This window comes from Trichoderma evansii, assembly GCF_050947405.1.
Source record: "Trichoderma evansii strain SZMC 28006 chromosome Unknown GGI43scaffold_6, whole genome shotgun sequence".
Classification (NCBI taxonomy): domain Eukaryota; kingdom Fungi; phylum Ascomycota; class Sordariomycetes; order Hypocreales; family Hypocreaceae; genus Trichoderma; species Trichoderma evansii.
The window spans coordinates 1,125,931-1,152,835 of record NW_028145200.1 but is presented as its reverse complement, the minus strand read 5'-3'; the positions used below and the strand labels follow the sequence as shown (position 1 = coordinate 1,152,835).

Sequence of the window (26,905 nt, the reverse complement as noted above, 5' to 3'; positions counted from 1 at the left end):
TCATACAGCAGCACAGCGTCATGTCTCGACACTAAATAGATAGTCTTCGAGCCGGCAAATCTGCACGTCACACCCATTTAAACAAACGAAACGTTAGCATTCGATCCTGGTCTAAGACACAAGCAATAGTCCCCTCTTTAATACAAAGCTGTACAAAGAACAAAAAAAAATGTGATGAGAAATCTAGCCTGCGTCGGAAATACGCTGCAGTAGCGCGTAGTGTATCAAACATTTTTCTCCAGCCTCAGCTCCTTCGCTCCATTCCAGGAAAATTACAACAAAATAAAAAACCGCAAATCGGTCATTCCGCAGTCAAATATGTACGGTGAAGGTCCATGATAGATTGATAAAAACTTGTTGGAAGAAACAAAGAAAAGCAAGTGGTGAAGAGCTAAGAAAACACCATGTGATAAAGAAAAATGAAAAATGAAAAGGAAGGCGGTTAAAAAAAAACTGTATGCGTCGTTGTTGTTGGAATATTGCCTTTCCGCCTCATGTAGCGGTTTGAAAAGTATATCGAGGGAGGGTATCAAGAAGAGGACCCCGATATAAAACGGAGCGTCAGAAGCTACAAATCCTTTACATGATTGTGCATTTGTTGTCTTCCCTCTCCTTCTTGACGCTTAGCGCTACTCGGGCAGCCTCTGTGAATGCCTCGTTGACACCGCGGTTCTTCATGGCCGAGCATTCGAGATAGCGGGATGCGCCTATTCGCTTGGCGACCTCGAGGCCCTCGTCGTAGGAAATGGTCGGGGGCTTCTCGCGCTGTGCGTTGCCGTCTGCTGCGGCTGCTGCGTCGGCCTCTTCAGGCTCTTCGTCGCCCATCTGACGGAGATCGCACTTGAGGGCAATGAGAACCAGCTTGACGCCGGGGCAGTTGTCGGCGATCTCTCCGACCCATTTGGATTCGACGTTTTCTAGCGAGTCTTTGCTATCGACCGAGTAACAGAGCACAATCAAATCGGTGTCATCTGAGCGCATGCAACGTTAGCCACGCAATGCAATGGAATGGAAGTGGGGCTGCCTGTAAATGAGGAGGGCGTAATACCGTAGGAGAGCGATCGTAGACGGTCAAATTCTTCTTGACCAGCTGTATCCCAGAGCGAGAGCTCAATGTGCACGTTGTCGACGAAGATGTCTGCGCCACGAATTAATTAGCCTCATGATCACGATTGTCCGCTTTGCCAAGAGAAAGAAAACAGAGCCGAGGGGAAAGCCGCTTGCGTGGCACACAGTGTCGTACCATGAACGTAGTTTTCGAAGACGGTAGGTTCGTATACAGTCGGAAAGTATCTATCGGAAGAGCGTTAGATCAGATCGATCGCTAGACATGGGCGAATCGGCGACATACCCTCTCGTGAAGACGTTGAGCAGCGAAGTCTTTCCACTGGCACCATCGCCCCTATAGATACGCAAGAAAAAGAGGTTAGCAAGGCGTCGCATCTTGTGGCTGGCTGGAGAGGCCCGGAGCCGTTGACATACAAAAGAACCAGCTTGCGCTGCACCGTCTTTGATCCACCGCAGAGAGGCATCGTGTTGTGTGTAGAGTATGAAGCGTAGGTAGCAGGTATGAAGCAGAAAGGAAATTAGGCGTCGAGGCTGTACGGCAGCGGTTCGATGGATTGCGCAGGCTCTTTTGTGCTGGCCTGAGGTATCGCGTCGAGATGTCTTTGTCGCGGGGACGCGTGCTGGGAGCGGCGCTGCCTTTTGGGTATCGATTGTTGAATGAGGAGACTGTGAGGCAGAGAGATGGAATGGAATCAGGAGCAGGAGGACGAGAGGCGAAGCGAAACGAAGCGAGGCACGGGAGTAGTGCCAAAGTACAAAGTACAGCAGCCAAAGGCCATGCATGCAGCTGCCGCTCCGAATTATTGGGTGCTAACGGGGACCTGGGTGGAGCCAGGATCTGTTTATAGCAGCTAGCAGCGCGCCGAAATGGGCGGCTAAGCCTTGGGCGGGAGGGGACAGCGCATTGGCCAGCCTAATTTCTGCACTGGTGTCGAGTGTTATTTCAGAGCCACGGCACTGTACATGCTACCTGCGCTGTACTACGCGTATTGCGGCGTCGAAATGCGAAGCTACTAACTAAGCTGTGCCCGTCGGTCGGGCTATATATACGCCGCCGAGCAAAAGTCTATCCTGCATTAGAGCGCAGACGGTCAGATTCAAGTATCCAGGAACCATCTTGACTTTCTGTGGCATTACGGCTGACACCGGCGGCTATGCGATTTGTATTAGCGGGCAGAGTGAGGGGCAGCCAGCCGTGATCAGCTCCAGCTGCATACATGTATCGATCACCCCGGCACAGCCACAAATAGAGTTTATGTGGTCGAGCTTGAACAGTGGCATAAGCGCCGAGGGCAGAAGCTACAGCACCGCTATTACATACTACATAAGACTGAGGCGATAATACTAGACGGTATAAAGTGGTCGTGTTTGCTTTGGAGAGCAGATACTGTGTGAATCAAGGGTTTGATGCGGCCTCGTCTGCTTTAGATGAGAAGTGGCCCTGAAATAAAATTCGTTTTACATGGGTGAGTCTGCGCTTAGTCACGGATTCAAACTCAAGGTTAGACGTTACCCTTTTATTTTGGCGTTGCTAGGCGAACCGACGGCCTCTGAAGTCTAAATGGACTGATAATACCAACAATTGCTATTCTGGAGCATGCACCGTCAATACTCAGTTTTCTTCCATCTTGTGCCAAGCGTGTATTAGGTTAATCTTAATCTTACTGAATGCTACCTGGAGCACCACCCCTAGAACGAACTATACCGGCTGCACTTAGTCAGCGACTCATGCGCTAAACAGAAACCGCGCGCGGAAATCCGCTGTAATTTCAGGGCTGTTCCATGGTACTTTCTGACGCACATGTTTTGCCCTCGTGCTTCAGGTACTCCCTGCCGAATCCTTAACTAAGCAGCTTTTCCTCCTGAAAGTCCTCCGTATTTTACCCTCTCAAACAGACGATAAGGGGTGTAGATCCCAAGCAGTGCATCTGACGATTTAATATCTTTCAGTCATGCAATTGTATCAGTCGCAAAAATCAACGAGTAAATCATGCCTATTTAGTAATACATCGAATGGATATTGTTCAAAGACAAAACATCGTCCCTCACAATAGAAGTCATAACAATATAAATTTAACCAAGACCAATGTTTCACTTATCAAACCACGCAGTTTACAAATTATTCTTCAGAACATTGAGGAGAAGAAAAGAAGAAATTTCTTATGTAATGCCGTTCCATGTGGACAATCGCCCTTACAGACGCATCGCAGCGGGGGCAGGTTTCATGGCCAAAGGCATATTTCGCTTACCCTAAGCGACATATCAAAATGTCTCGCGGCTTGAAGAGACTCGACGATCTACAACATTTGCGCAGTCAAACTGGGTGCTAGTCATTCTATCGAGTTGATTTATTAAAATATACCATTTCCTTAGTCCTCGCTTTGGATGCTTCTCGTTAAATTCATCAATGCCATGTATCTTGGAAAGTCGAACATCTCACTGACAACTTTAGAGCTCCACAACGCAGAAGATGCGATTACATGTATCTCGGCAATCATAACAACTACCTACCTAAACAGAATGCTTGTCATGTCCCGCAGCCTTCAATGTCCTTCCTACCTAGGTACTCCGCACTGCAGCTGCATCAGGCCACGAATATATTAACCCCGCAAGACCTTCAGTGAAGTTACTGTTTAAAGATACAACAGACAAGGCTGTAGATAAAGTAGGGTAGCAATAGCCGAGGTCGCTGCATAAGAACAGTAAGCAGCCTCGAATACTAGGCAGAGATATTTTCTATTAATTCCTTTTTAAAAAGCGCAGTTTGTTTAGTTTAAGACTCATTCATATTGCTTAATCTCTGCTCTGTATTCGGTGTCGCTCTCTTCGACCATATTCTAATATACAGCGCAACTATAATTTCGATGACTGCACCAAAGTTCAAAGTCATTATTGTGGGCGCTGGCCCTGTTGGACTCTCAGCAGCCCATGCCCTCCGTCTAGCCAATATTGACTTTCTCATTCTTGAAAAGAGACAAAATGTTGTTATTGACGTTGGTGCTTCTTTAGCGGTTGGTCCTGCGAGCATGCGGGTAATGCATCAACTCGGCTTATTGGATAGACTTTTGGAGGTTAGCCATAAATCTGAACGCAGAAAGGCGCTTACTATCGATGGACGGCTGGTTAAAGATACTCCGTTTTATCATCATTTAAAAGAAAAGTATGCCATGGCCCAATGGTCAGTTATATAATCAGCTAACATTCTAATTCACTAATTTCTAAGTACTGGTTCCACATCGATAGCATTCAATCGCGCTGATTACTTGCGGTTGTTATATGAAAGACTCGGAAACGACCAGGCCAAGGTACTGACAGGAAAAGATATTGTCGATATTATAAGTAGCGATTCCGGCGTTACAGTAAAGTGTGCCGATGGATCTATTTATGAAGGGTCAATTGTGATTGGCGCAGATGGCGTCCACAGCAAAGTGCGCAACATAATGCGCCGGATGGCTCTAGAAGAAGACCCGACGAGAAGCTGGGACGCAGAAAAACCTTACTTGACAACGTACAAATGCCTCTGGTTTTCCACGCCTTCACTTGTCAGCGAACAAGACCTCTTTGGATGCCCGGATATGACGGTTTATGAAACATACCACAAGGATCACTCCATTATGTGTTTGAGCGGGAAGCTGCGTTGTTGGACCTTTCTTTACAAAAAGTTACCACAACCGACAACACAGCGCCTCACTTATACCAAGGAGGATATGGAGGAAATGATGAATACGTTTGCCGATTTCCCCATTACTGAGTTTGTGAAGGTGGGAGAGGCTTACAATAAAAGGATAAACTCTTCCATGGCCTCCATTGAAGAAGGGATGACTAGCCACTGGAGCTTCGGCCGCATAGTGCTCGCTGGAGATAGTTGTCATAAATTCGCTCCGAATCTGGGCCTTGGATATCAGAGTGGACTACAAGACGTAGTTGCCTTGTGCAATCGACTACATTCGGCGGTTGCGCAAGCACTAGATGGTATGCCTAGTACTCTCGCTTTGAACGAAATTTTCAAATCGTATCATGCGTTTCGACAAGGACCTGCCAACATGGATGCCAAGTTATCCGCGTTTTTAATTCGACAGACTGTCTGGGACAACTTCTTTTATTACTTACTATCGCTGTACATACTTCCCTCGCGATTTGCAGATCATGTTTTGCAGAATTGGGTGTTCCCTCCGATTGATAGCCGGATGCTGGTTCTTGATTATGTAGAATCAGAGGAGCCATTTACCGGAAGAGTGAGCTGGGTCTATAAAATACCGACACCTTCAAAGGCAAAGGAAGATTGAATTTTCAATATGACATCTATAGTCCATAGAATCTCAACAAAATAATACATGAGGATGGCGACGAAGTATCCAGGATGGGCTCTCTGCTTTGGAGGCACTTCAATATTCCGCGCATTATGTCATAAACTATTTGCTCGCGTGTTGGTCAGGCATAATATTACTACATATTACTACTCTATCGAATTGGCGGCTGAGCTAGTTGCCTTTTCAGGCAACTCATGCTGATAGTTGTGTCCATCTTTGGCTCACGTGGAACCTGAAGATTGGCATGCCTGCGCTGCTCCCGCAGCTGGCGCCCGAGGCGGTTCCATTGGCAGATTTGCCAAGAATTTCCACCAATCAACAGTTTTACCGCTTCGGCATTTGGTGATGGCCTTTCGATCTGACAGAAGGGGTCCCGAATCTGCTATGATGCGGGGGAAGAAGGTTGGCAAAACGTGGAGTGCATATGTAGATCGCATTAGCATTCTGCTAGCTGATCTTGGTATTCAGCTACGTTACTTGGCGCTGGTTGAAGAAGGGATTGGCATTGGTGTCAGCGCAGAGGGGTATTGGAGATCTTTCTCAAGCTTACGGAGCACGAGTTGGGAGGCGTTTCGAGTAGACGTAAATGCTTATTCATTTTTATGAGAAAGAATACGAAGCAATTGGTGGAAAAAAGATAGAGAATAGTCTGGGCGTATATGTTTGTAAGATGATCTTCAAATAGAAGCAAGCTATAAACTCTTCGTGGTAACTCACAGGAGTTCTATAAAAGGCGATGCGATGTGGGATTCGAGATTGAAGATCACAGAACCAAGTGTCGATCAATTCACTCTCACAGCATCTTTGAAAACAAAGCAAAACAAAGCACATTGGCAAAAACATCATTCATCATGGCTCCCAAGTCCATCATTAGCCTTTTCTCTCTTTTGCCTATCACGGCTGTCCTTGCCTTGAACCCGAGCTGTGCTCCTGGTGGCAATTTCGACTTCACTGTCTGGAGCCTTCAGCTTCCTACAGGCAGCGATGGCAGCATCGATACCATCAAGAGCAAAGCCCTCCAGGGCTGCAGCGGCTACACTGGTCCTACGTTCTTTACCGATAAGACCAATGGCGAGCTCATCTTGACGGCACCGGGCAACCCGGACATCACTGGCTGTGCTACCACTTCCGGTAGCGAGCACTGCCGAACTGAGCTACGCGAAGTAAACAAGAGCGGTCAAAACACTGATTGGGCTCCTACTGGCACCAACACGAATACCGTGACCTTGAAGGTTGTCAAGGCAGACGACGGCACTCACGGCACCGCCATTGGCCAGGTCTTTGCCTCCGAAGCTAGCAAACCTCTTGCTGAGATGTACTACAGCAGCAAAGGCGATATTGTTGTTGGAGTGAAGCCTGATGAGGATAGCGATCAGGTTGTCACCAAGCTTGGAAACGTCCCCGTGGGAACGTACTTTACCTATATCATGTCTTATTCCAACAATGTCTTGAGCATTACTATTAATGGAAACAAGACGACGCTTTCGACTTTTGATTGGGATTCTCCCAACTGCTACTTCAAGACTGGCAATTATAATCAGGGCAAGACTGGCGTTACTTCGGAAGTGCATATCCGATCTATTAACGTGGTGCACTCTTAAAAGTCTGGAAAGGTTGTTGCGGTGTATGGTGATTTGAACAATGTCGGCGAAGGTGGGATATAGGGATATAGGCATTTAGGAGATGAGTAAATAGTTATCAGTGGGGGTACAGAGGAAGGATTCGATGCTACCCTGGGCACGCTAGTTGTCGTATATACACACGAAATACGAAGCAGTATTCCGTACTATTACCGTTGTTCATTTCCTGTTTATACCGAGTGCAGTAGCGTTCTCGGATCAACCCGTTGAAACTGTGATGGTCCTTTTACTAGCATTTCCTGTTTGATTCACGGCCCACGCGCTAGATATTTTGGCGTTGGATAGATCGGTCTAGTTCCGTCTGCTGATCATATAAGGCTTAGACGTTTTCTACGACCTACCTTGAAGGGAACGTTGTCTGAGAAAAAATAAAGTTAGGTAGGCTTGTATTAATCTCCTAATACGGTTGTTCTCTATGACTTTCTGTTATGAAGCAAAAGGGCCAAATTAAAATATCTCTCCTTAAACGCATCCCTGTCAAGTAAGATGTAAATAAGATTCCTTGAAAGAAGTCAGGAGAGCCTGGCGAGTCAGCAGATTCTAGAAGGCTAGCTGTAAGGCTGCTGTGGATTCACATCGTTCGCTACCCATCGTGAATTGAAGCACCTTGCCAAGTCTATCTCATTGGTGGACAATTAAATTCCCACAGAAACAGCAGAGCCGCCTCTTCCAATAGAAATTATTATGTTTCTTTGGCTATCTTATCTTAGCATCACAACTGTCTCTCCCTTTTCTGGAAAATGCTGACCCGTGGTGAACCAGAGTTGGCTATTGTTGTATGAGCTTAGAATGAGATGGTCAAAATGAGGAGTCGTAGCAAATGGCAGTACTCGCTAAATGTTTTGGTAGCAATCTGGGGGGTTGCAACGCCTCCCCGTATGCATTTAACGTTGCTCCATATTAGGGAAGAGCTAAGAAAAAGCTTGTCGAGCATTAAGTAGCATTAGCGCTGTCTTTACAATTTGCCGACGGAACCGGAGATTCTGATTACTTCTCATGTGTATTTGCTCTCTGACGAGGGTTTTTCCTTGTCCACATTGAGGGTATGTGCACACATTTGTCTCTCCAGTTTGGGAAAATGCTCATGATCTATGTTACTAATGAGGACTATCGGCACATGCTGTGTAAAGCAGTGCAGATCTCACTATAGGGTTTATAATTGGCCGCGCATGAATTGGGATTCTATCTTTGGAAAGCGCGCGATATCAGTATCCAGTATAAATTTGGAATATTCTAGGAGATCCATATTTGGCTCTTCAAGTTGAGACCTAGTATAGTAAAAGCAATTCTCATGAGCTATGGATAAGCATCTCACTGCTCGCACAAAGCGTCGATTTCGTTACACCATCCACCGACACAAGTGCCCGAGAATCAATGATCGAATATAAGTCAGACTGCTAGTCATTGTGCCTTGTAAGCCACTGATTTCCGACCCATGACGCATGTATAGTGGGCTGCATGGAAAAGCCATGGTCCATCTCCACTTGCTCGCGGCCATGACCGGAACATCATATGCAAACTCCTGCTATTGCAAAGGCCTCTACGCTATAGCAAGCGAACATGCCGACTACCGACGTCAATCTAAGTTCCTTTTTGTGGTTAAATTGATAGGTCTCTACACCAATGTGATTGGTGGAATTGCCGAGGCAAACATGTGTAAATCGGGCACAGCTCACGGCTTGTATCCACGTTGCCAGGCTAGCGAATTGCTAGGTCGTTTCTAGTTGAGAACCAATTCCTGCGGCAGGCTAATTCTCCACACGATCCTGATACGGTGGCTGCCGAGGCGTTTAATGAGAGGACCTCTCAGGGTACAGATCTGCGCCATTGCACTACTAACCCTTCTCTAATGCCCTGAATTAGTCTGTTTGCATCTCTCAACCCTCCTACTTGGCGTAACGTTAAGAAGAGCTGCTGCAGAAAGGTGGATATTTCGCTGTTTGGTTCTTCTGACATCTAAGAGCTCTGTTCTGACAGGATTATTGAGTCAGAATGATTGCGGTTAAAGTTGGTCAGCGGTTGGTGGATTAAAGCTCCTTCCCTTGATAGACACTTAATTTTAAGCTTGAGCTTCCTTGTGTAGGTTAGAAGACATGCTTACTAACCATTTTCAGTGTTAGCATCTGCCCACGACATATACTCAATTGAGCTGTAAACTGGATATCTCATACGAGATGACTGAATATTACTAGCCTCCTGTATGAGTTCCAACACGGGAAAAAATTTCCAGAAATTCCATTTCGCGTACAACAGGATCTACCCTGGCTGAAAAAGGAAGCTGGATGTAAGCCTCTTATTAACGTTACAACTAGTAACGGAAAACAAGGGGCAGTGACCGACTCAGCGCATAGAGTTGTGGCTACGGCCTGTCGCGAAAGCCGAAGTTGTAGAAGGCCTAGCGCAGGGGGCCGAAGAGCGCCACTAACATGACGGAAATAGTATTTGGCTTTCTATTAGCAATAGTAGTGGTAGGCCAACAAGGCTCTGGCTAATGCTTTACTGGGCTCGGAGAATTCGCATGCCAGAAACGGCTGCATCTCCTCGTATAGACGTCCGGAGAATCGCTGAGCCAATGGTTCTAAAACAATGGAACTTTATGTGGAGGTGCCGAGGAGAGATGTTACTATTCAGCCCGATGTTTATATAAAGCACTCGTGCTTCCTCCATCGAAGCCGAGATCTTGCTCCTCACCTCCAGTCAACTCAACACAAGTCGACAACAACCACCCGATCAAGATGCGCAGCTTCGATACTCTCCTCTTCACTGCCCTCGCGGCCTCACCGGCTCTGGCTCGCCAGATTCCCGCCAATGTCCAGAGCTTGTACAACTCGATCCGTGCCCAGGGCTCTTGCAAGAACATCCTCAAGGGCGGCTTCTACAGCCAGGAGGGTGACTCCAAGAGTAAGTCGATAAGATAGTCTATCTCGGTTGTGCTTTAATATAGTTACTGACTGAGACATTAGACTTTGCCTACTGCGGTGACCACTTGAACGACTACGGCATCATGTACCTCCAGGGCACCAACGGCAACCTGGTTAACATGGATATCGACTGTGACGGTGCTCTTGGCACTGGTGACGGCAGCTGCGCCAGCTCCACGGATACTCAGGACGAGACTGCCTTCAAGGACACCATCACCAGCTACAAGGCCGGTATCAAGGATCTCAACGCCTATGTCCACTCCTATGTGGTTCTGGGTAACGAGGGTAGCAAGCCTGGCTACGTGACCTTTGAACCCGAGTCAGTCGGTGTTGACCCTCTATCTATTGTCGCCGTTGTTTGTGGCAACCAGATGGTAAGTATGCAGCAGCTACATTAAACATTGTTTCTGGAAAACTAGGCTGACATCTAAATCAGTTCTACGGCGTCTGGGGTGACACCAACGGTGACGACGGCCCACCATTGGTTGGTGAGGTTTCCGATGCTCTCGGCCGAGCCTGCTATGGCAACGCCGTCAACGGCAACTCTGCCCACGATGCCAACGATGTTCTGTACATTGCCTTCACCGGCGCCGGCGCTGTTCCTGGGGCCAAGGGAGCCAACTGGTCTGCCTCCACATTCGCTGCCTTCGAGGCTTCTCTCGGCACTTTGGGTGACAGCCTCGTTGCCAAGATTGGCGGCTCTGGCGGCTCTACTCCTCCCCCTCCTCCTGCTTCCTCCACCAAGCCCTCTGGCAGCCAGCCTACTTGCTCTTGGTCTGGTCACTGTGCCGGAGCCAAGTGCAGCAGCGATGATGACTGCTCTGATGACTTGGTCTGCAAGAGCGGCAAGTGCGCCACCGACAACTAATTCTGCGGCACTTGTTATTGAGATGAAAAGGCGGTTTATATAAAGTTATAGCTTCAGCGCCAGTTGGTGGCTGATGAAATGGCTTTTATGGCAGTGCCTGGATGAAGTACGACTTGGTTTATTTTATTTAATTGTATATAGATGGTGCCATGCGCCGCCAACAGTATATACTATTATGACAGCGTGGATTTCGAACAAAAATTTGATGCGTATTGATGAGAAATTTCTTTTCCGCAATGTTCGAATTGTGCCTTTGTATCTTATGATCTTATTGATGGCTGATTACTGATATGTTGCTCCGCAAGCATCGCAAACCTGGCCAGCCATGTGGCCATAAGCACTTGAAACGATGCATAAAGCATGTCAAAAGCTTTCTAGAATTTCGAGGTCCGCAATTCCATTTCTAGTAATTTCAGCTGAACTTCATGGAAACCACTGCCACGTTGGTACTACTCGTAGCAGACAGTACTCTGTGGTTGTGAGGCATTAATTACTTGATAAAGTAAACCAATGCCCACATTATTCGGGATACCGCCACATGGACGAAACAAACGTCGGATGATATTCCCATACCGGTAATTGCAACCGGCTCTACGACTCTGTTACATTTGCACTCCATAATATTATTCACATTACATCATATCACAAGCATAGTCGGAGAATAGGAAAGTATGAAGGTCTCTCTGCAGAGTAATATCGTGCAAATCATATATACATTGCGAGTCATATATACATCCACATCTAACGTATCGGCATCGCCGTCAACGATATGTACAACTGGCGGCGAAGAATCACATGTGGTGTGTCTGTAAACAAATCCTTTGTTAGTCACGCGAAACAGCATGACCGCGACTGGCGGTGGGGAGCGTATTACGAACCATCAGAAAGAGGTTATATACAAGAAGGAAGCCTCACATTACAGAGGTAAATTTGCGTTATTTATGCGGAAGCCTTGGGAGCGTGACCCTCGGGAATAGGGCGCTTGTTGGCGTACTTGAGGTCAACAAGGTCCTTCTCACGAGTAGCGGTGGTGGAGGTATCACGCTTGGTGGCAGCGGACTTGGGAGCGTGGCCCTCAGGAATAGGACGCTTGTTGGCGTACTTGAGGTCGACAAGGTCCTTCTCGCGAGTAGCGGTAGTAGAGGTGTCACGCTTGGTGGCGGCGGACTTGGGAGCGTGGCCCTCAGGGATGGGCCTCTTGTTGGCGTACTTGAGGTCGACGAGATTCTTCTCCCGGGTGGCAGTAGTGGAGGTATCACGCTTGGAAGCAGAGCCGTGGATGGCGGCGGCGTCAAGGGGCCTCGAGTTGGCGTATCTGAGGGCAGCAGTCTCCTTGACCTGCTTGTTGGTTGGGGCAGCAAGGGCGAGGCCAGCGAGGGCGGCGACGATGAAAGAAGCGGTCTTCATGATTGCTGAGGTAAAGAGTTGTACGAAAGCTGGTTCAAAGGCGTTGATCCTACTATGCAAAATCCGGGGCAAGACTTCAAGAGGTTGACCACAGCCTGGGGTGAGAAACAGCGCTCCTATATAGATGCTCTTGATCCAAAAACCTCCTGAGCCAAGTATTTCGTCAGAGCACCTCATCCGGCTGTTCACAACCCCAGGTTTGTCTCCTGCTCCATGTAGGTTCGCGCGGGACGCATAGTAATATGCATTTTGACCGAAAGATGTGCCGATATGAGTCCCAATCAGGAAGGTGGATTTCCTATTAGGTGGTCAGGCGCTAAAGCTTCGTTTGACCTCTTCTGGAAGCTTAGCGGTGCTAAAATCCGCAAAGGCTGGCAAAATGAGAGACAAATGCACAGTAAGCACGGCATGGAGAGGGAAATAAGGACCTGGTGCTCAGGTGAACTGTTGGAAGGCGTCACTGCTTCTGATCGTCGATATCAGATGGGCGAATATGGGGGACAGTGCAGCAGGCGTGCAAGATCTCGGCATCTCATGGGAGGCATATACTACCGCTTTAGCATTAAGCCTGGGCTCCGCTTACATGAGGTGCTAGTGTTATTACAAGTATCTTCAATTCATGCTCCTAAGCTAACACGCAAGGCACCAGTCAATCACCTAGTAACGTATATAGCACCACTAGTACCAATACTTGGTAGGGCTCTGTACCCCATTGGTAGTAGTATTTACCCAGGATAGAAGCAAGGAAGTGCGGAATATTTCGTAGATATCGGTGGGCATCTAATTGCCATGGCCGGCATGGCTAAATCACCCGCATGCGCCGTACCTTAATTGCTCAGGTGCCTGGACTTTGCATCTAGCGTCGCATGGGTGGTCGATCCTACACCCCGCTGTTGCTTGCAACTACCGCAAAGAGGCATCGCCAGGAGGAATATGGAGTGCAGTAGATCGAATCAGGCTACTTGGCATCATCTATAGCCGGGTCAGAAGGCCCGTTTTCATCGCTGGGCCATGTTTAGAGTGTATGAAGTATATATACATGTTCAGGAGATAAGTGGCCCAGCGACGAAGAAGCTGCCTGTCTTACGTACTCCGCGTGCAGGTATTACTACATCATGCAAGGACCCAAATAGTCCTACCATAAAGGCAGGCAGAAAAGATGGTTCAATACGTGCCAAGGGTACACTCTTTCTTTATCAATGTATTGTTTGTTTCCCGCATTACTGCCTGCCCCTTTGGCTTCTGGTAGATACTCTTGGAACCTCGGTCTTCATAATCCACCCGCTTGGCAGGCCCTTGGCAGGCCCTTGGCAGAACCACTGTTTACGCACGACTTATCAAGTGCTACTATGTCCATTTAGTATCTCGGTGATCATTGTATAGTCTCTAGTTGGTTTTTGGTGCTAGACGCACTACAAGGATTTAGTAGGGAGAGATAAAGGGGAAGGGGTTGAAACAAAACATGCGGGATAAACACGGTGATGGCAAAAGCAGGCAGACTACTATCAAGCTGCACAGTTTCTTACCCTATAATTAAACATTCTTCGGCATCATACATTGCTATAATGGCTGAGGAGGAACAATACGCCGTCTGCACTCCCAATTGTTGTAAGCTCGTGCAAATAGTGCCTCAGCCATTCATAGCTCAAGGGAGCTTTGTTCTTTCTCATCCATGAGGCTAAATTTGACGGTATATAAGAGAATGTAAAATAATATTCGTCGGAGGCTTCAGTTATAACTTTGCAACGCGTATTTAACTTTGCTTGCCTTAACGCAGTTTTGAATGGCACGACGCTTACGACGTATAACTTGGTATAACGCAACGACTATCATACGAAACGCCCTAAAAGTGGACATCTCTTGTCACTCCTACGGCTGCGGTAGGGAGCCAACGTCAGCTACTGAAGTCATGACATAAACAATTTGAGTCATATCATTCGAAACCTTGTCGGTTCAGCATAGTTAGGTACATATCATACTCCACTTAAATGTCCGGGTCATTCCGCCTCAAGCTTGCCCCTAGATATATAGGACTTCAATACAAAGTTGGATTCCAACTGGAAGATATCTTGCGCAAAGATGAACGGAGAATTGCTTATAATTTCTGGTATATCATATTGTAACGCTGGAAATCGCGGTGTATCGCTGTTCGTTCATTTACGCTTCGCTTGAGATTCTATATACAAGCTTTTCTCCGCTAATGGGTCGCATGTAGTCTTCTGTGCGGCTTGTATCCGCCCTCTTCGACACAAGACCGCTGCCCAAGAGTGTGAAACCGTCTGGCACAATTCTCTCGAATCCTCCAGGCATAAGTCGCACGGGATTTGGCTCGAGCTTCACTTTCCCATCGGCTGCGGCTGTGCTTAGGAAGTTGAAGAACTTTGTGGCAAACACCCGCGCTTCGGGATTCGCAGGAATGATTGCCCCTATTATGTCTGTTAGCATTATGGAGCCTTGGCGTCATGGTAGTTACTATCATAACACCATGTAGGAATGGACGATGGGTATTTATCAACCTACCGTTATATCCAATCTCATGACCCAGTCCTTCCCATACGGCTCCATAGATGGGCTTAATGCGCAATTCGGATGGCTCATATTGACCTCCCTTGGGTCCGCGGAATACAGCCATCTTTGCGGTAGCAGCTAGGGTGTCATTGACGCTATACACAGTCTGTCCCTCCGATATGCTGTCCACCGCAAGGTCAATACCCTTGCCCTCTGTAGCCGTTTTCACCTTTTCAACCCACTCGGGATCGCGGTAGTCAACGAGTGCATCGTAGTTATAAGGCGCTTTACGAAGCAAATCATGTTTTGAAGGGCTTGCAGCGCCAATGAGACGTATTTTGCGACCAGAAGTGCGAGCTGCATGCTGAACTAGTTGAGCAGCGTATAGGCCAAGAGAAGTGGATGCACTATAGATGAGCACATTGGTGATATCATTTCCATTGTCTAATAAAGCTCCAGTTTGATCATCAAAGGGACATGGGAGGTTGAGTCGTGAGTAGACTCCTTGCGCAGCAGTCAGTCCGCACATGCTGATGGCTGAAGCATTCTCGAGCGACATGCTATCAGGCACCGACCAGAGAAGGTCATATGGTGCAGTGATGTACTCGGCAAACGCTCCGGGGCGATCATTGGTAGAGCAAGCTTAAACATCAAAGCTGTCAGCCCAGTCCATCATTCTACCGTTCAGGTGAATATGCAGTCTTAACAATAACTCACCCCCTTGATGGAATCCTGCGACGCGGCTGCCGATTTTAGCTCGGAGATCGGTCGAAGAGCTCAGATCAGGCCCAACTGCGGTTATCACTCCGGCAAAATCGGTTCCAATAACACGATGCTCTTGTTCTGCAATTGGATGCACAACATATATGGAGTCTATGGGGTTAAGCGCCACAGCATGAACGCGAATGAGGACTTCGCCATCGCGAGGTTCGGGCACGGGGAGCTCTTGGAGAGAGACGTCTTTAGTTGCGGGAGTGAGAACGAGCCCCTTCATCTTGACGTTTGACTATATGTCAATTCAGAATAAAGGAGAAAATAGAAAGACTTTGAAGTAAAAATTGGATGAAGGCTTCTGATGAGTAGCTGCGGGGTGAAGAGCATATAATAGCACCTTGACGCTAAATGTATACGGGACGGTTTACCATAAAGGGAAATCTTAGCAACTTTTGAACAAATCGGAATTTCAATCCTATTTATTCGATACCCTTTATTCTTACCCCGCTGCTAGCTAGACCAATATCGAAGGCCAGGAATTTCGTCTTCAGCCATTTGTAAGCCTCAGTGCTAGCACGAACGCCCAAACTGTGATGCCTGCATCACCAAATATTACCTCAACGTACACTTTTGCACCCTAAATCGAGACAATGTGCCTAAGATTCGATACAAAAGCCTCAATGATTCGTACTAACAAAAATTATTGATAATTCGAAACTGGCTGAATTTATAATAAAAGGTTCTGATTGTTCAAAATCTGAGCATTATGACATAGCCCTGTCGTTTTAGACTCTGCATCACGGCCATGGCGCAGAACGGGGCGTGAGAAATAAGGCTGAGTGGACTCCACCAGTTGCAACCAAGTAAAGTTTTTTGGTGTAGTTGTTGGGCTAAGGCATCCTAAAGTAGAAATCTTTCAGTTAGTTGCTGCCAGAACGAGCCGAAACCAGAGCCTTGTAGAGCAGTTTTAGGATTGACAACTACCTATAGATAGAGAGTAGCCACGTAAGCGAAAAAGTCTTTCAGAGTGGAAGTATTCCTTTTAGCCTCCTAAGACGCATGCAATAAGCCGAGGTCGGTCCTAGGCTCATCCTTGGCTTGTTTTCGGCTTCATGGAACATTCAAGACTCTCCTTAAGACTCAAGAGTCTCCTAACATACTGGCGGGGCTAGTACAGCTGAACTGAACTTGATCGTTGCATCACGGAGGCTAGGCCTTCTAGCCGTCCAACCGTCAGCTCTAACGCATCGCTAACCCAATAGGGATTATATCGCCACCTATTTCTCTAGCGTATTGTGTCAGGAGTGGAACTTGAAAGGGAATGAGAACAAACTTATTCAACTTTGGTTTACGTATCTATTTTGGGCTTGTCCTCCTTAGACTATGATATCGGCTCCATTGATTTAAACATCTTATGTAAGTAAACAGGCCTATTTACTAGCCGCCATGTAAGATCCTCGGATCTTTCCGTTGTGTGGCCCCTGTCGCCTCGTGGCTACTGGCTATTTCGCCACTTGTCTAAACGATATGCGAAGCATCGTTTCGAAGCCATATTGGATGCGATTATTGCGATTTCGTCCGAAATCTCATTAGACTCATGACCGATATTCTTTTGACAGGACCCACTCGGAGAGCTGAAGTAAGGGTAGTGTGAGCTGCCCATCGCATGATCAAAGTGGAATTGTTCTGTACTGGCTTTAGACGGGTGAATTATTGGCCAAAGGTGTAATCCATAGAAATCCGAAGTGATTCGGTACTGGTATCACCAATATTGATGGATCCGTTGCTTTTACGTTGGTCCATTGGGAGGTTCACTCATTGGATATAATATGCCGACATGTCGCAGCCTCAAGACTGAAAGCGAGTAAATGATGTAGTATTTGAGCAACAGCTACTGAAAAGTTACTCACATGTAATTATGAGATAACTAGGTATAAACACAATCAGCCAATATGTTCATACCAATTCAAATCTTTTCGACATGAAGAATTTGCCGACTTGAATCTGTTGATTTGGTAGAAAATTTTGAGATTATCCCAAGCCTAAAAAGAGATGTGTAGTACAAACGATCAACGTATTCCTCGACTAGTCAAGGTTGCGAAAGTGTCTCTCAATAGAGAGTATATAATAACTGAATGCTGAATCTAATGCAGAGGTTGCATATTTTCTGAAAGATGTATATTTTTTTTTCGAAACTGGGCACGATAAGAGAGGTCCGGCAGCGATTTATATACTTACCTTCCCCTCATATTAATAATTAGGAACTGTCAAGCTCTGAGCTCTGAGATCAATTGCGTCAACTTGAAACGTCATTAGAAATATAATAATCCTACATGAGTATAATGGTTCGGAGACTGGAAAAGTAGCTTTGACCTCGGAGGTAGAGAATTCACGCTAGCTTACCATGTCAAATTACAAGCCGAACGCCCTTCGTACAAGTCGGCGATAGCTCATTTGTCAGCTACACGGCAACTTCCACTGGTCAATATAAGGTAATACCGTCGGTAAATATTAGAGGAGTTAGGCCTTGAAGCTCCAGCAAAAGATACATGATCTATAGAGTCGGCAAATTAAGATAGCCGACGGATCAGATCGCTCGGTAAATCTATCCGATGTATGATAGAATAGCAGACGATCTCATTACCACTACTATCAGTCCCGAGTTGAGCAATTCAGCTATCCGGCACACTACGCGGTATAGTTGAGTTGATATATGTACATGCGAGAATAGTTTCAGCTGCATTTCAACTTAAGTATAAATGGTATATATTCAAAAGTTGGATAATAAAGTTAATGGATAGTGATAAGGTATAGGCTGATAATAAATAATAGCAGAATTAGCAACTAAAATTTATTGGTATTAAAAACTGACAACCGTTTATATGGTCTTGAAGGATACGATTCAAATCAAATTCTACGTGTAACGATCGATGTTGCCAGTCGAGGCAAATAGTTTGGCTTTGGAGCCAATCAGGCGTGAATAATTCTATGTCTAGACCTTGTTGGTGATAGATATGGACATTTTGCTCAACATGGTTGTCTGGTAGTCGACGTGACAAATGTGTATCGCCAAGAAGATAATACATCAAGCCATCATTGCTTATAAGCAACTCATCTATTCCAGCTGGCTTGGCATAGTATGTAACAAAGTCAGTGCCATTTGCATCTGGAATGAGGACTGATATTGTTCGTGATGGGGGTTCTGGGTATTTAACTAGCAAATCATCTTGCAAAACGCTATTGTTCACCTCGAATGAATGCCAAGTTTCGAGGCTAGCGGCATAGACGAACCCATTATATAGACCTTGCCTCCCAGAATGCTTCATGAACTGTATGATCCAAAGCACCCAAGAGGGCTCAGGGGAACACTGTCCAATTATGTAAAGCATAGACAGTAATCCATTTTCAAGGTCTTCGCATGGTAGAGGAGACGAACATTTCGCACTCCTGTTCTTCGGTAATATTGCTTTACAAGCGCCGTCTGTCGCTGCAAATCGCAATGTCTCGTAAAAGTGCAAAAATGCCAGACGTTTGTATGCTTCTATATTTTCGCCACTTTCGAGGATAGACAAAAGCCAAAATGTGCGACCCAAAAGAAAGCTATAGAGAGAAGTAGAGGAATCGTATGGTGTTTTCGTCGGGAAGAGAGGAGGTGGGATAAGGAAGAGATCCTCTTGAAGGTTTACTTCCTTTGGCTCTACCATATCTGAGACCAAAGGTGGCAGAATTGATTTATTTGTGTTTCTCCACGCTCGCAGCTTCTGCTGAAGCCAGTAAATTTTAGCAAGGGCCATAGATTTCGAGTATCGTGGCACTAGGTTCCATATGAAATCTTCAAGCCCAGACTCGGCCAAGATGTTGAGTAGATTTTGTCGCAGAGACGTCGGTGTCCCGGGAGCTTCCTCAGATACCGTAAGGGCTTGTCGTGTTGAGGGCACTTTATTTTGTAGAGGCAGTGTCATGAAGCACATCCAATTCAATTTCTGAAGAGCAGCATCAAGACAGTCTAGAGCAGGAGTGTCCTTCGCTTTTTGACGCGACACACTGGCCTTGTATAGCTCGAAATAATGGCTTGCTGAACGTATATGGCTGTATGCTGCCGTTATATTGCATGAGAAACACTGTTGCTCATTCATTAGATCGTAAACTTGCAAATGGTTTGAACGCGATTGTGTCCCGTTACCTCAAAATAGGCCATTAGGATGAGAGTAGCAATGAAAACCTCCTGCGTTTTCTTTGCATCTTCTAAATATCGGCTTAACTCTTGAAGAGCAAAAGTGTATGATTGAATAGCAATCACTTTGGTGTCCAGTCCGCGATCTTGATCGCTTTCACCCGGCATCGACATCATTAATACGGCACGATGCATGCTGCCGAGCGATGAAAACATCATGTACAAATATTCGATTCCCCATCCTTCTTCGCATAATCTATCTCTCCAAAACCACAAGTGTTCTGCAGGAAATAGAATTGGCAGCGTGCGAAAGAGATATTGGTGATACGCAAGTACTTCTCGAGCCCCTGCTAGTGGCCTCTGAGAGGGACGTGGGTTGCTGGGTAAACCAACAAGTGGAAGCCCATCGCTGCGAAACAGTTGGTGGGGATAATTGGCGACTTCCCCAGTTGATGAAGGCGATGAAGCATCTGGAGAAATAGATTGTGGTGGTGTTGCAATATTGCCGAGAACTGAAGATTGTCCGCGACGACCACGACGGCCGCGGCGTTGCGACTCCCGCACTTCTACTTGCTTTTTCGGAAGATACCCTGCGCATTCAATATTTCCAGCCTCGCACCGCTCGCATTCGGGCTTTCGTTCATCACATTTGACATGCCGTGCCCTGCAGGTGAGGCAGCCTGTGCGTCTCCTACGTCTCTCTGCCATTTTCACGATGCTGTCTATACGCGTGTATAATTGAGTTGTTACACCCTTGGATCGGACACCCTTTAGTATCGAGATAATCGACTCAAGCGAGGTAGCCGCCTGTACACTTATTAGTTATTAAGCAAATTCGACCGAATTCGACCGACCAATGAGGCGCTAGCTTCAAGGCAAAAGCCGCCCTACGGCCGAACCTTTGGTTGGCGTGGAGCAACACACCTTCGGCCCTCCTAGCGTAGTAATACGGAACAAATGCCACAGTGGACTCCGCGGAGATGCCACGAATTACAAGTCTAGGAACAGAATCTACTCGGCGTCATTAATCAGCTAGAAACTATTCTGTGGCTGAATAATGTTCAAAGATATTGTTAGAAACTCTGTGTTGAACAAGCGTTTGAATAGGATTGAAAATAGGTTGATAGAGAGCGACAAGGGAAACATGTATAAAGGTTGAAGCATCTGTACCATGAGTTTAGAAGTTGTCTCAATCAACAAACAGCATCATCATCATCATCAGTTTCATCTCTTCTAAGACTGAATCTTAGCATTTACACGTGCTTATAAACTTTTACATAACAAGCTAAAAACGTTTCATAAACCTTCAACACCATGTCTGCTCGCTCCAACAACACAGTGGTCATCATCGGCTCCGGCCCGGGAATTGGTTCCCACACCGCCTCCATCTTTGCTTCCAAGCGCTTCAACAAAGTTGCTCTTGTCGCTAGAAACCCTGCCCAATTGGAAAAGGATGCAGCTAGTGTGAACAGTGCCGCTCCAGGACAGGTTGAAGTCAAAACTTATCCTACCGACATTATTGATAGCAAGAAGCTGGCTGCTACTCTTGCCCAAATTAAGAATGATTTTGGAACTCCCGAGTTTGTCTTATTCAACGCTGCTATCATTGCTATGACCCCCCTTTTGGAGTTCAATGACGAGGGCATTGTGCAAGATTTCCAAATCTCCACCATTGCTCTGTACAACACTGCCAAGTGGGCTATCCCGGAACTTTCTGCTCTAGCTAAGCAAGATCCCACCGCTAAGCCGACACTTATGGTGACCAACTCTCACCTTCCCGAGACCCCGATTGCCGACCTGTTCTCTCTCTCCCTGACCAAGGCCTCTCAGAAGAACTTGACCCTCTCCCTTCGCGAAAAGTTTGCCTCTCAGGGTATTCACATCTGCTTGCTTGCTGTCGCTGGAATAGTCGGCGATGAAAATCCCAACCTCAACAACAAGAACGTTGCCAGCAAGGCCTGGGATTTATACAGCCAAGAGAAGAGTGCTTGGACTGAGGAGATTAGAATTAACCCATAAGCAAGCTACAATTGGTTTTAGCAAAATAGTAGACACATAGTTATCTAGACACCTATAGAAATTTAGAAAACATCGGTATATTCCTAAATAGGCAGCGGGCAAATACTACTATTTCAAAGTGTTCTGAGCTATCGTAAATGACCTCAATTTTCAATACTACTGTGCTTACTATACGTCAATCATGCGTTTAATACACCATTAATATAACGTTACCCACTTAAACATCTCGAGAAAATTCTTCATCGGGAAGATCCATATGCTATTAATCAGCTGATGGCACATCTTATTCTCTGACTAAATAGTTTGTCAGAGTTTATAGAGTATGTATTGCTAATTTTGTATCTAGGGCTGAGGAATCAAATCAAGCTCCGAGAGTTTAAACAGTATGTTTTGCTATTTTTGTCTCTAGGGCGGAGGAATTAAATCAAGACCCTTGACCTCCAGATGGAAAGAATCATTCCGCGAGTAAGATCCAGCAACATCCAAATCCAATCGGCCTCTCTCGCATTCTTCAAAATCCAACTCCTGGATGAGAAGCTCGCCATCCTTATCCCACAGTGGTCCCACCAAGACTTCGCCAAATGGCGAGACAATACAAGATCCTCCGGGACTGACCATTTTGCCCTCTCGCTTTACCTCGGTAATCCACTCAGGCAGCTGATCATCGCGAACCGCTTGGTTAGCACTCAAAACAAAGCAACGGCCCTCATATGCAATTGTTTCCATGAGAGGCAGCCATGTTGGCCTTGCATCAGCAGTTGGTGCGAGATACAGATTTACATTCTGCTGGTATAAGGCTTGGCGAAGAAGAGGCATGAAGTTCTCCCAGCAGATGGCAGCGGCAAGACAAATTTTGACCCCCTTAATAGTCGTACTAACAGCCTTGAGAGATTTAGGCTGGCCCTGGCCCCAAATGAGCCGCTCAGATGCTGTTGGTTGAATCTTGCGTCGCTTTCCCACGATGCCTTTGGCAGGATCAACAAAGACTACAGAGCAATAAAGAGTGCCTCCAGAACGCTCCAGAACGCCAGTAACAATGTATACCCCAGTTTCTTGAGCGATTCTCTCTAGCTCTTCTCTGGTACCATCCCCGCGTTGCCCGTTTTCGAGGGTGGGCAGTCGACGATGGATCCAATCATCATCTGCACCTTGAGGCGTGTCTCCCAGATCAATAGCTCCTTGGAAATACGTCAAATACTGCTGATAGCCATCTGGAGTCCTCTGGCCAATCTTGGCACCAAAGGTTGCGAATCGGGGATATCCGCCTAGGTAAACCTCCGGGAACAAGATGAGATCTACACCTTGAGTGGCAGCCTCTTTGACTTTGGTCTCAAGCTGCTTAAGAGTGTTTGCGTTTGTATCAAGAGTTCGGCACTGCGCCGCAGCAACCTTGATGACCTTGGGCATGGTGGCTGACTTTCTTTTCTCCTCTGTCCGGGAAAAACGGGTATAACGGGATGTTGGTATGGTTTATGAAGCTAGCAGAACCTCGCCCTCCAGGATATGAGAGATGGATTCGTGAACGTGAAATCTTTGGATAAGATTGAGGCAGCTCTTTCCGTCTTTTATCTAACGGATCATGAGTATTCTGATGTCTCTTTTGAAAGTTGCAGTACGGCTACCCCACGAAATGTAGAGAGTGTGGTTGTGATTAGTTTCCGCTGCCTTCCGTGGTTCACGGCAGAAGCGACTTAAGCGAGACAGACGGCGCGTACTTATTGGGTACCTCCTTACTCAATTAGGCAATTTCCAACGTAATCATGATCTTCTATTTGTATGTCGCAATAACGACTTATATGACATGTATATAGTAAACATATAGTTATCATTCTTCAATATTGTGACTGTATGCTCATAATTGGCTGTGGTATTGGACAATGCAGGTTACTTCAAAACGACAACTCCCGACACGTCAAAAAGACCATCGCGGGTTGGAAGATATGTCTCCGAAACCTCAAAAACTAAGAATTGCGACAGCGCAGGTTCATACAATTCATGATTCTCAACGGGCAATCGATGTTCTTGAAACTAGAGTACGAAAACTGAGCTCTGAACATGTGGATCTCGTCCTCTTCCCAGAAGTCTTTGTCGGCGGGTTTCCACGACTATCTACCTTTGGCAATTCTGCAATCGGAACGTTTGGAGACGAAAAAGACTACAAACCATATGTGAATCACTGGCGAGCATCTGCTGATCTTGGAGATACACCTAAGGGAGCTGGTCAAAAATGGATCAAACGAGAATTGCCTCGACCGCCCAATCGTACCCACAGGGGAGATGGAACTAGGGAGCGACTGGAAAAGATAGCAGCTGACACCGGTGTCTTCATAATAGTCGGTGTTGTTGAAAGGTCGGGCGGAACATTATACAGCTCTATTGTCTATATATGTCCCAGGCTCGGGATAATTGGCAAGAGGCGCAAGGTGATGCCAACAGGATTAGAGAGAGTTGCGTGGGGCCAGGGAAGCCCCTCAACGCTTGAAGCGGTCTCAACGACAATCAAAGGAGTGAAGTTGAGGATGTCAGGTAAGTTATGCGTATCATCTGACTCTATATCTAGGAGGAGAATGCTAAAGATGAGGGTACAGCTGCTATTTGCTGGGAAAACTGGATGCCATTGTTACGGCAAAGCATCTATGAACAGGGCATCAATCTGTTCCTCGGACCAACTGCTCATGCCACAGGGATATGGGTTCCACTAATGCAGACCATCGGAATTGAGTGCAACGCGTTCGTATTATCAGCAACGCCATGTATTAGGGCAAGCGATCTCCCAGAATGGATAACTGAAGCAGCTGAACACGGGGATGAAATAGTGAGCAGGGGAGGATCTGTGATTATTTCTCCTAGAGGGGATGTTCTTGGAGGCCCAGGATGGGATAATGAGGATGAAATTTTTATCGCAGAAGTTGATTTTGCGGATTGTGAGCCATCAGAGGATGACTGGGTGGCGATGGCTCATGCGAAGAATGATGACTTTCTTTTCACCGTCGACGGGCTGGATATGAGTGTCGCATAATGTGGAAATGCAAAGACAACACAGAAGTAAAGAAACAAATAGTTGCCCTTTCACAGAATCTAAAGTCAATACCCTTGTTAAGAAGCCACTAAGTGTTACACAGAGCAGCTGTATGAGACCCCCAAAATTGGCTCAGCTGCCACGTCAAAAATTTAGGTGAAGAGTATAGACTTTCCTTCCTTTTTTCCCCTTGCATAACTGAACCTTGGCGTTGGTAGAAATTGCCTCTTCGTTGTCAACTAGATGATCCAATCTGTCTCTTACTCCCGCGGAGATCTGTTTTTCATGCTATCGCTGTTGCACCACAATTGGAATTCGCTTGGAAAGCATTATTGCTTACGGAGCAAGTCCCGCTTAATAATCAAGCTAAATAGGAAGATATACACAATACGAAATATAGCACTGAAGAATCAGGGTTGATGTGTTTGCCTGTACTCCACACCATTTTATTGCCATTTGTCTGGCAGAGCAATAGGCAAGAAATAGAGAGCCATGGGGTAACTTTCAGCCAAGCCGAGTTTTCCGATCCAATAAGCCAGCGCCATAGATTGCGGCTAGATTACAGTTTTGCTTTAGCCAAGATTTATAATTGAATCGCTATTAGCCACCAGCCCACTCTATGAACCGCTATTAGAAGTAAAAAGAAATATGCTTGATGGGCTTACCTACACTGTGACGTCGATTGTTCAATTTCTTTATTTTCACTTGAAATCAACATATATACTCGAGCTCTGAGCAAAGTTGCGTTTTAATAGTTGACTGCACTCATACTTGTGCTCACTGAAGTCTTGTAATAAAAAACCACGCTATCATGGCCAATACACTTCCTAAGGGCCTCTATGCCCCTCTCCCTGTATTTTTCAATGACCAAGACGAAATCGGTAAGCTGGCACTTGCCAATTCTACGAAAGCTTGATCTTTCATTTACTAAAGAGTCATAGATTATGAGGCATTCGCAAAGCATGCGAAATGTAAGTTCATTCGGTTCAAATAGAACACAGAAAGTGCAAAGAGCGGCAGTGGAATAATACCTGGCACTAATATGCGGAAAATAAGATGTCACTGCCCCTGGAGTCTTACCAGTTGTTTCCGCAAGCATGGGCGAGGCCGTACACTTGGTTCGTTGTAATTCTAATATTTTCCTATTCTCGCCTGTGTTAACATCAGATTTTAGACTCCTCAAGAGCGTGTAAAGCTAATCCAGACTCTACGAAATGCTCTCGACTCTATTGGCTTACAAGAGACGCCAATTGTTGCCGGTGCAGGAGGTAATAGCACTCGTGAAACAGTCCAGCTGGCTCGCGATGCTGCTGCAGCTGGCGCCAATTTTGCTCTTGTCATCGCGCCAGGATACTGGGCTGGTTATCTGAAAGGAAATCCAGCAGCGACAAGAAAGTTCTTTGTTGATGTGGCTGCGGCCTCGCCAATTCCAGTGTATGATTCCGTCTCTTCTGTCGCGATGCTGGATCATCTGCTAACCTTGCTGTGGGGGATAGAGTCATATACAATTTCCCTCCTGTAGCAGGGGGGATAGATTTGGAAAGCGACGACGTGGCGGAGATAGCAAGACTCGCGCCCAATGTTTGCGGCATCATGCTATCGTAAGTATCAGAATCAGCGCTCTTTATTGGCTTATCTACTGTCTCTAATAGCTGTTGCTGCTAACACGAATAGATGCGGTAATGTGGGCAAGCTTGCAAGGGTCGCTGCCTTGCTCAACAGTACCTCTTTCACAACATTGGCTGGTCTAATTGACTTTCTCCTCCCTTCTGTGGTTGTGGGATCCGCTGGAGCTATTAGTCCCTTGCCCAATATTGCGCCGGTTTGTCAACTATAGTCAACTAGGCCTAAGGAATAAGAGCTAACACTCGGCTTAGAAATTCTCTATGAAACTGTGGAAATTAACCCAAAATCTAGAAACAAAAGCAGATTTCAAGAACGCACAGCTTGCTCAAGGAGTAGCTTCCCTAGGAGAGTCTGAGTTATTAAAGGGCAGCGTAAGTTCCATTGCAAGACCACACTGATTATTCACCACGACTTAACATTTGACAGGTTGCCGGATTAAAAGCTTTACTTAGCAAGCAATTTGGGTATCCCGCAGCACCAAGGTCACCGCTTCTGGCATATGGCGATGTGAATGGCTTATCCAATAATAAGTACATTGACGACGTATTAAAGTTAGAGAAAACTTCATAGTGTAGGATTAAAAAGTGATCTTTTGCTAAATTATTTACTCTTGGCATGCTACCAACTGATA

The 26,905-nt window shown here is 46.3% G+C and overlaps 11 protein-coding genes across 11 annotated transcripts; 6 read left to right on the top strand and 5 right to left on the bottom strand.

Annotated features, from left to right (window-relative positions):
- Positions 1–405: 405 nt before the first annotated feature.
- GGI43DRAFT_335063 (Rho family GTPase RHO3) lies at positions 406–1,640 on the bottom strand. Its single transcript, XM_083202036.1, has 5 exons — positions 1,483–1,640; positions 1,352–1,402; positions 1,244–1,293; positions 1,049–1,138; positions 406–971 (listed from the first exon to the last, which is right to left on the bottom strand). The coding sequence occupies exons 1-5, from the start codon at positions 1,530–1,532 to the stop codon at positions 580–582; spliced, it is 633 nt and encodes a 210-aa protein (XP_083062251.1). The 5' UTR covers positions 1,533–1,640; the 3' UTR covers positions 406–579.
- A 2,193-nt stretch (positions 1,641–3,833) lies between these two features.
- Positions 3,834–5,539, top strand: GGI43DRAFT_334995 (FAD-dependent oxidoreductase). The gene is made up of 2 exons (XM_083202035.1): positions 3,834–4,228; positions 4,292–5,539. Exons 1-2 carry the CDS (start codon positions 3,933–3,935, stop codon positions 5,352–5,354), a joined length of 1,359 nt encoding a protein of 452 aa, XP_083062250.1. The 5' UTR covers positions 3,834–3,932; the 3' UTR covers positions 5,355–5,539.
- A 567-nt stretch (positions 5,540–6,106) lies between these two features.
- On the top strand, positions 6,107–7,042 carry GGI43DRAFT_334974 (polysaccharide lyase family 7 protein). The gene has a single exon (XM_083202034.1). It carries the CDS (start codon positions 6,230–6,232, stop codon positions 6,977–6,979), a length of 750 nt encoding a protein of 249 aa, XP_083062249.1. The 5' UTR covers positions 6,107–6,229; the 3' UTR covers positions 6,980–7,042.
- A 2,711-nt stretch (positions 7,043–9,753) lies between these two features.
- On the top strand, positions 9,754–10,807 carry GGI43DRAFT_382468 (glycoside hydrolase family 75 protein; the record flags this gene model as incomplete). Its single annotated transcript, XM_083203249.1, has 3 exons — positions 9,754–9,919; positions 9,982–10,313; positions 10,376–10,807. 3 exons carry the CDS (start codon positions 9,754–9,756, stop codon positions 10,805–10,807), a joined length of 930 nt encoding a protein of 309 aa, XP_083062248.1.
- Positions 10,808–11,363: 556 nt separating this feature from the next.
- GGI43DRAFT_401461 (uncharacterized protein) lies at positions 11,364–12,890 on the bottom strand. The gene is made up of 3 exons (XM_083205578.1): positions 12,864–12,890; positions 11,686–12,804; positions 11,364–11,613 (listed from the first exon to the last, which is right to left on the bottom strand). The coding sequence occupies exon 2, from the start codon at positions 12,389–12,391 to the stop codon at positions 11,747–11,749; it is 645 nt and encodes a 214-aa protein (XP_083062247.1). The 5' UTR covers positions 12,392–12,804; positions 12,864–12,890; the 3' UTR covers positions 11,364–11,613; positions 11,686–11,746.
- Positions 12,891–13,592: 702 nt separating this feature from the next.
- Positions 13,593–16,407, bottom strand: GGI43DRAFT_401460 (chaperonin 10-like protein). Its single transcript, XM_083205577.1, has 4 exons — positions 15,440–16,407; positions 14,735–15,364; positions 14,430–14,640; positions 13,593–14,180 (listed from the first exon to the last, which is right to left on the bottom strand). Exons 1-4 carry the CDS (start codon positions 15,714–15,716, stop codon positions 14,177–14,179), a joined length of 1,122 nt encoding a protein of 373 aa, XP_083062246.1. The 5' UTR covers positions 15,717–16,407; the 3' UTR covers positions 13,593–14,176.
- A 1,866-nt stretch (positions 16,408–18,273) lies between these two features.
- On the bottom strand, positions 18,274–20,569 carry GGI43DRAFT_433266 (Zn(II)2Cys6 transcription factor domain-containing protein; the record flags this gene model as incomplete). The annotated part of the gene is made up of 2 exons (XM_083209715.1): positions 19,620–20,569; positions 18,274–19,557 (listed from the first exon to the last, which is right to left on the bottom strand). Exons 1-2 carry the CDS (start codon positions 20,316–20,318, stop codon positions 18,274–18,276), a joined length of 1,983 nt encoding a protein of 660 aa, XP_083062245.1. The 5' UTR covers positions 20,319–20,569.
- Positions 20,570–20,826: 257 nt separating this feature from the next.
- GGI43DRAFT_433264 (NAD(P)-binding protein) lies at positions 20,827–21,629 on the top strand (the record flags this gene model as incomplete). The annotated part of the gene is made up of 1 exon (XM_083209714.1): positions 20,827–21,629. The coding sequence occupies exon 1, from the start codon at positions 20,925–20,927 to the stop codon at positions 21,627–21,629; it is 705 nt and encodes a 234-aa protein (XP_083062244.1). The 5' UTR covers positions 20,827–20,924.
- A 405-nt stretch (positions 21,630–22,034) lies between these two features.
- Positions 22,035–23,265, bottom strand: GGI43DRAFT_433262 (carbon-nitrogen hydrolase family protein; the record flags this gene model as incomplete). The annotated part of the gene is made up of 1 exon (XM_083209713.1): positions 22,035–23,265. The coding sequence occupies exon 1, from the start codon at positions 23,034–23,036 to the stop codon at positions 22,035–22,037; it is 1,002 nt and encodes a 333-aa protein (XP_083062243.1). The 5' UTR covers positions 23,037–23,265.
- Positions 23,266–23,516: 251 nt separating this feature from the next.
- On the top strand, positions 23,517–24,785 carry GGI43DRAFT_433260 (carbon-nitrogen hydrolase). Its single transcript, XM_083209712.1, has 2 exons — positions 23,517–24,136; positions 24,190–24,785. The coding sequence occupies exons 1-2, from the start codon at positions 23,570–23,572 to the stop codon at positions 24,646–24,648; spliced, it is 1,026 nt and encodes a 341-aa protein (XP_083062242.1). The 5' UTR covers positions 23,517–23,569; the 3' UTR covers positions 24,649–24,785.
- Positions 24,786–25,325: 540 nt separating this feature from the next.
- GGI43DRAFT_433256 (dihydrodipicolinate synthase family protein) lies at positions 25,326–26,844 on the top strand (the record flags this gene model as incomplete). Its single annotated transcript, XM_083209710.1, has 8 exons — positions 25,326–25,529; positions 25,590–25,619; positions 25,705–25,766; positions 25,823–26,082; positions 26,145–26,249; positions 26,323–26,470; positions 26,526–26,645; positions 26,701–26,844. The coding sequence occupies exons 1-8, from the start codon at positions 25,460–25,462 to the stop codon at positions 26,842–26,844; spliced, it is 939 nt and encodes a 312-aa protein (XP_083062241.1). The 5' UTR covers positions 25,326–25,459.
- Positions 26,845–26,905: the final 61 nt, after the last annotated feature.

Bases quoted from the DNA above. Each gene is read 5' to 3' on its own strand.
- GGI43DRAFT_335063 (XM_083202036.1), bottom strand. From the start codon at position 1,532: ATGCCTCTCTGCGGTGGATCAAAGACGGTGCAGCGCAAGCTGGTTCTT. The intron at 1,403-1,482 runs GTATGTCAACGG...GCGTATCTATAG, and splicing joins CAGCGCAAGCTGGTTCTTTT to GGGCGATGGTGCCAGTGGAA. The intron at 1,294-1,351 runs GTATGTCGCCGA...CTCTTCCGATAG, and splicing joins CTCAACGTCTTCACGAGAGG to ATACTTTCCGACTGTATACG.
- GGI43DRAFT_334995 (XM_083202035.1), top strand. From the start codon at position 3,933: ATGACTGCACCAAAGTTCAAAGTCATTATTGTGGGCGCTGGCCCTGTT. The intron at 4,229-4,291 runs GTATGCCATGGC...CTAATTTCTAAG, and splicing joins TATCATCATTTAAAAGAAAA to TACTGGTTCCACATCGATAG.
- GGI43DRAFT_334974 (XM_083202034.1), top strand. From the start codon at position 6,230: ATGGCTCCCAAGTCCATCATTAGCCTTTTCTCTCTTTTGCCTATCACG.
- GGI43DRAFT_401461 (XM_083205578.1), bottom strand. From the start codon at position 12,391: ATGAGGTGCTCTGACGAAATACTTGGCTCAGGAGGTTTTTGGATCAAG.
- GGI43DRAFT_401460 (XM_083205577.1), bottom strand. From the start codon at position 15,716: ATGAAGGGGCTCGTTCTCACTCCCGCAACTAAAGACGTCTCTCTCCAA. The intron at 15,365-15,439 runs GTGAGTTATTGT...TTGATGTTTAAG, and splicing joins CGCAGGATTCCATCAAGGGG to CTTGCTCTACCAATGATCGC. The intron at 14,641-14,734 runs GTAGGTTGATAA...CAGACATAATAG, and splicing joins TCATGAGATTGGATATAACG to GGGCAATCATTCCTGCGAAT.
- GGI43DRAFT_433260 (XM_083209712.1), top strand. From the start codon at position 23,570: ATGTCTCCGAAACCTCAAAAACTAAGAATTGCGACAGCGCAGGTTCAT. The intron at 24,137-24,189 runs GTGAAGTTGAGG...CTCTATATCTAG, and splicing joins TCTCAACGACAATCAAAGGA to GAGGAGAATGCTAAAGATGA.